Raw genomic sequence first — 6,676 nt, 5'->3', positions numbered from 1 at the left:
TCACTTCTTAAGGGTGTCGATGAACCTTTCCCCCTGACCAACTACTTCTGTTGTGTGGCCCTTGAAATACTCCGACTTGCCGATCGCATGATATCGCGGCTCGCCGAGCTCCGGTAGTGGCTTCAACACTCCATCGATACACACGTCTTGAAACACCACAACTGTAACCCGGTCCCTCTCAGTGTCAACGACCACCCTATGGAACACGCTCCTGTAGAGGCCATTGGTGAGAACCTCGAGGGTCTCGCCGATGTTGATGATGAAGGCACCTGGCAGCGGCCGCACCGGATGCCACCGGCCGCCGTTGCTAACCTGCAGGCCCGGCGTGTCATCGACTTGCAGCAGTAGAGTCAGCCCGAAGCCGTCGGAGTGCGGCGCGATGCCGATCACCTTCTCCGGGTGGCGGCAAGGAGGGTAGTGGTGCAGGGCAGTGCTCTGCCGCTTCCCGCGGAAGGCGGCGAGCAGCGGTTCTTGCTCAACACCAAGGTCGCTGGCCATAAACCTTAGCAGTCGCATTGTCAGATTCGACATCTCCACTGTGTACTTGTCGATTGAATCCCTGAATGATCCTTGGTAGATGAGCAACTGAAGAATTTATGAAAGTAAATTAATCTGGAAAGAATTAATAAACAAGAATGGAAGAGGGACCTAAATGTGGGTGGGTTACTAGGCCAAAAATCGAGGTTTCTCTGCTGGAATGGCTGCGTTTGAACGATCAAGTTCTCCGCCCAGTCTAATTTGCCAGCTGATGATCTGAAGTGATGGCCGAATCCTTCAATGCCGCCAGGACGGACAGCCACCGTGTTCTTGTCCTCCAGGGGTAGCTCGAAGAATTGTACCGTGTTTTCTTTCATTTTCTGTATCACTGCTTGGTCGACTCCATGGTTTATGAGCTGTAGAAAAGTCGCATGATACTTTTGTCAAGAAGTATGTTTACATCGGATTTAAAATTCAGGAAAAGTGTGTTTCATAGCTTTGAATTTTATGTAAGTATAAATATGTCAAAAACATGAAAACCAAATTAACATTATTCATCCCTCACCTACTAAAAGTCTAAAATCATACCCACCTTTTAATCGTGGCACAAATTTAGCGTGCTTTTCTGTCAGTGTTGACATGGTGAAATGGCTCAACGCTGGAATAATTCGTGACTTTTTAAAAAATTTTAAACAAGTTAAGGCGATGAACTTTTCAAAAATATTTTAAACTCGTTGAACGAAGTTGTATATTAGGAATTGCACCACCATATTAATCGTACTTTTACTAGTGTGTACTCATCTTTATTTAAAATAAATAAATTCCAACAAGAAATTTCAGAAAGTCCTAAATCAAATTAAGAGGGGAAAAAACCTTTGTATACTCTTTTGGTGCACCCCCGGCGGACGCTCCGGTGCTTTCTACTTGTAATATTATACTACGAGTAGAATTAATCCTGACCGTTTATTTTAAAGGGTAGATTAGTAATCTCCTAGTACAGATTAGGAGTAATTTTGGCTGGAGGTTGATTTCTCTGTCTCATTCGCTTAATTGCATCAGGCCCGACGCAGGAACTGCATCTTGCATGTTACTTATCGCGACTCCTCCCGGCAGGTGGCGGCGCGGCAAAAATTGCCGGCAGCGCTTTGTAATCTCTGTTTGGACCAGACAGCAATACTATGCAATGTGCGACTGGTTGCTTTCCAGCAGGTACTGAAACCCATTTCACGCAGGCATTCATTAGACAACTGCTAGTCTGCTACCTTGAAAACTGAAAAATTATGAACTCGCGTAATAGCAGATAAATCTGTCGAAAAGCTGTTTGCAAGTAACGTGATGGTGCATGCACATAAATAAGTGTTAAATCGATCCATTCAGGAAGATCTAAACAGCCAAATTTAACGTATAAGCAGTAGCACTCACGATTTCTCTTCCATATCCATACTGTAATTGCTCTGAAGCCATAGACCTGCTAGTAGTCATTCCATAAGCTGCTGGTCGGGCGCGACGACCCCAGCCCGTCCCCTGTCCATGACCACAGCGCGACAGCGCTGTCACCCCGCTTCCGAATTCCGATAGCTACTGAGCGCGCCGTCGGGGAGGAGGGAGCCAGCTGCAGCAGTCCGTGGGCAGATGGATTGATAGGGGAACGGATGCGTGGTGACGGCCGTTATGTGCGAAGTTACAATATTATCCCTCCACTCCATTTTGTGATGGACTATTATGTCTTTCCACTTTTCTACTACCCTTAATTGATATGGAAGTATAATTAGATCCTTAATTGACGTGGAAGTATAATTAGATCAGGTCCATTAGATTAAAAAATATCAACGGTTTAGATTAATTCTACTACCAGTAGAAAGCGCCGGAGTCTCGCTCTAACTCAAAACGAAGAAACTGTAAGGCTGGGAATTTTCCAAAATAGTCAAAGTTGATGCTTCCTTCATAATTGGCTTTGGAAAATTATGAAAATTTCTATCTCGTAAGTGTGTGTTTGCTAATTAATTAACCTGGAAGAACCCCAGCTCCGGCACGCAGAGCCAAGCCAAGCGATCTCCTCCTCCCTGTGCTCAAGATCGAGCAGCCTCGCCATGTCGACCACCGGCACCTCGCTGCTCTCGTCGTCGCCGCCCACGACGACGACTTCGCCGGCCGCCGGGACCTCGTCGGCGCGGACGAACCTGTCCGGGATGTGCAGGTGGTGATCCGCGAATGCCATGGCTGCGTCCTGCGTGATGATGTCCCTGTTCATCGCCTTGACGCCTTCCATCGATTTGTCCAGCGACCAATTTGCCTTTTGCCCAAGCTAATTGAGATTCTCCAAGCTAGCTGGTTGGAATCAATTTTGTGTCCTTGTAGCTTATATAGATTGGCGAGTGGCGAGAGCCTCGTGGTGATAGTTGGCAAACCAATTTGTGCAAGCGAAAGCGCTAGGAGGACAGCTACTCATCAACTCTGACAATTATATACTCCATATGTAGCTACTCCTATAGATGGCCATAAGGCCCGAGCCCTGACGGCCCGGCCCATTGCACGGCACGACTGGTGTTGAACCCATGCTGGCCCGGCCGACGGTTGGGCCGATACCTTGGCACGGTGGGCTAGCCCGGCACGGTACGATCTAATGAGCACGGAAGAAATATAGTTGAGAGACTAAGGAAAACGTACGAATTACCCCCCTCGAACTATTATGGGCGATCGAATTACCCCCCTAAACTCTAATACCGGATATTTTACACCCTTTAACTATACAAACCGAACAAATAACCCCTGGCTCAATTCGAGATGGTTTCAGTCCTACGTGGCAGTACAGTCAGTAATTTTTTTAAAATAAATAGTGTGGGCCCACCTGTAAGACTCTCCTCTCTCTCTCTTTCCCCTCTAACCTCTCAATCTTTCTCTACCCTCTCTTCCTAAATTCACATTCCCCCTCTCTCTCTCTCCTCCCTCCCCTTGGTGCGGCGGCCGGCCGCCCAGCACTGCGCGGCAGTGGTGCTTCTGCGGCGCCCTGGTCCGGTCGCTGCCCGGCCGGCTGCTCGATGCCGCTGAGGAGGAGGAGGTGCTCCTGTCCCGGCGCAGGCCGTCCCGGGGCAGATACAATTATACAAGAACATCGATCTGAACGTGCAGATACAAGTTTCAACTTCCAAGAACTACAAGTAGCACACTACTAGAAGTAACAATTATTAACTTGATTTGTGTTCTCTAGAATCTAGATACAGACAGCCAGTACCTGCTGATCGATGCATCACATGCACTGCAGATCGATGTATCACATGCACTGTCAACTTGTTCTATAGAGCAAGATCGAAGCTAAGCTTAATTAAACTAATCACAGTGTGTGTGCATATGCATCGTCACTGCATTTCTTGGTTTCAAAGCCCAAGAAACCAGGAAGAATCTCAAGAGAAAACTAAACTAATTAAACAAGAAGTTGATTAACTAGTCATCAGACATACAGGGCGCTGCTCGCTGAAATTAAATCAATAGTATTAAGAGGGGGACAGTGGCAGATGCCGTATCTGCCCCGGGACGGCCTGCGCCGGGACAAGAGCACCACCTCCTCCTCCTCGGTGTCGAGCATCCGCCCGGGCAGCGACGACCGGACCAGGGCGCCGCGGAAGCACCACTGCCGCGCGGTCTGTGCGGCCGGCCGCCCCCGCCGCTCACCGCAGCAAGGGGAGGGAGGAGAGAGAGGGCGTGCCGCCGTGCGAGCCTTGCCGGCTAGCCGCTGCCGCTCGCTGCATCAGGGGAGGGATGAGAGAGAGGGGATAGTGGATTTAGGAAGAGAGTAGAGAGAGATTGAGAGGTTAGAGGGGAAAGAGAGAGGAGAGTCTTACAGGTCGGGCCTACACTATTTTTATAAAAAAAAAATTGCTGACTGTACTGCCACTTAGGATGAAACAACCTCGGATTGAGCCAGGGGGTTATTTGCCCAGTTTGTAGAGCTAAGGGTGTAAAATATCCGGTATTCGAGTTTAGGGGGTAATTCGATTGCTCATGATAGTTCAGGGAGGTAATTCGTACTTTTTCAGAGACTAAAATGGACTTAATTCAGCCATATACGGCATAGCCCAATGTAACATCCCGGCCTAGGGCTTAATAGGATTAATAGAATACTCATATCAACAAGTTGTAACTTCTTTTCCGGAAGCCGATCTCCAAAGAACTCTAGGGTTAAGCGTGCTTGGCATGGAGCAATTTAGGATGGGTGACCAAACGTCGATCTCTCTTTGCAACTTCTTTTCCGGAAGCCAAACCTAGAGCTTAATAGGATCTCTAAAGAACTCTTAAGGGGGGTGAGGGTGTAACATCCCGGCCTAGGGCTTAATAGGATTAATAGAATACTCATATCAACTGTAAGTGGGCCCGGTCTGGGAGAAGCGGACATTACACCCAATCAGAAGAGGGACGCAAAATAGACTTATTCCAATCATGGTGCGCATGGATGGTGTGGGCCCGGAGTGGTCACACAGCATGGCACATGCGCTGGCACTGCACACACGGACGACGTTACACCCAATCAGAAGAGGGACGCAAAATAGACTTATTCCAAGCATGGTGCGCATGGATGGTGTGGGCCTGGAGTGGTCACACAACATGGCACATGCGCTGGCACTGCACACACGGACGTCGATCTCTCTTTGCAACTTCTTTTCAGGAAGCCGATCTCCAAAGAACTCCAGGATTCTCTTAAGGGGGTGAGGGTGTAACATCCCGGCCTAGGGCTTAATAGAATTAATAGAATACTCATATCAACAAATCAACAAGTTGCAACTTCCTTTCCGGAAGCCGATCTCCAAAGAACTCCAGGGGTCTGTGAGGGCAGTCTATGACCTATGAAAGCTGCCAGATGTAAGCGGGCCCGGCCTGGGAGAAGCGGGACGTTACACCCAATCAGAAGAGGGACTCAAAATAGACTTATTCCAGTCATATAAGACGCGGGAAATAAGTTCACTTGTCTATGACCTATGAAAGCTGCTAGATGTAAGCTGGCCCGGCCTAGGAGAGGCGGGACGTTACACTCAATCAGAAGAGGGACGCAAAATAGACTTATTCCAGTCATATAAGACGCGGGAAATAAGTTCACTTTAACTCCCTTAACAAGTGACCGAATATGGTTATTATCCTTTAACCGCAATACCGGATATCTTGACCCCCCATCCAACTATTAAAACCAGCACAATATGACTCCCTCGACGGTTTTGGAGGGTGGTTTCGTTGACTTGGAGTGTACGTGGCGGTGTTGACCTGGTCTTTATTCAACGTGGCGGTGTTGACCTGGTGCTTACGTGGCATTAGTTTTAGAAAAATATGTGGGACCCATTTGTCATACACCCAAAAAAAATTGTGGGACCCACTGACAGGTGGGCCCCCCATCTCTCTCTCCCTTTCACTTCTTCCTCCTCACCCTCTCTCTCTCTTCTTTCTCTCTCTTTTTCTCCTTGCACTTCCCTTCGGTCGTCTGTAGGAGTAGGGAGCAGAGCAGCGGTGGCAGCCTCCTTGAACGGCTCGCCTCTTCCGTCGTCACCTCCGCCTCACCACTCCTTTGGCTGTCTGTGGGGGGTGGGAGCTGGAGCGGTGGTGGCAGGCCAGAAGGTGGGAGCTAGAGAGTCAGCAGTGGCGGAATAGTAGGCGAGCGGCACAGCTGCGGAGCACGCCAGCAGTGGCAGAGAGCGTCGGAGAGTGCGTAGGTGGAGGCCTCGAGGGCGATGAAGCTGCGGCGATGGGAGGACAGCTAGGCCTGCCAGCAGGGAGATTGGAGTGGCAGCGATGGTGGGCTGGAGCGGCGGCGGTGGACCAGAGAGGGACGAAGAGCGGCAAAGGCAGGCTCGGCCCCATCCGCCTCGGCGATGATGGTGTCGGGAAGGCGAGGGCCCGATGATGGAGTCCATGGTGGCCACTTACTCGCCGAGCTCAATGGCGGCCATTGCATCGCTCTCTTCCGCCGATGAGAGTGGGTCAGCGCACCGCTCATCTCTGTCCTCCTCAACGTCGCCAATTCAGCCTCTTCCGCCATCGTTGAGAGCTTCGTCCATCTCGATTCCTGCCGAGCTCAGCAAGAAGGTGTGCAATGGCGGAGGCGGAGCTCGGGGCAGTGGAAAAGCGGAGCTCAGCGACGACGTGCGACGAGCGGCCATTGGCTATGGCGGCGTCCCCTCCATCGCATGCCCGGCCGCCACCCATGCCGCTCCCCATC

The 6,676-nt window shown here is 50.2% G+C and overlaps 1 protein-coding gene across 1 annotated transcript; it reads right to left on the bottom strand.

Moving 5' to 3' along the window:
• LOC9269469 (2-oxoglutarate-dependent dioxygenase 11) lies at positions 1-2,829 on the bottom strand. Its single transcript, XM_066303969.1, is given in 3 exon segments — positions 1-635; positions 638-903; positions 2,496-2,829. Coding segments are annotated over 3 exon segments (1,152 nt in total). The 5' UTR covers positions 2,747-2,829.
• Between the last annotated feature and the right edge of the window lie 3,847 nt (positions 2,830-6,676).

This window comes from Oryza sativa, chromosome 9, assembly GCF_034140825.1.
Source record: "Oryza sativa Japonica Group chromosome 9, ASM3414082v1".
Classification (NCBI taxonomy): domain Eukaryota; kingdom Viridiplantae; phylum Streptophyta; class Magnoliopsida; order Poales; family Poaceae; genus Oryza; species Oryza sativa.
Note: the sequence above shows the minus strand (reverse complement) of the source record. Positions and strands in the feature narration are given on the sequence as shown.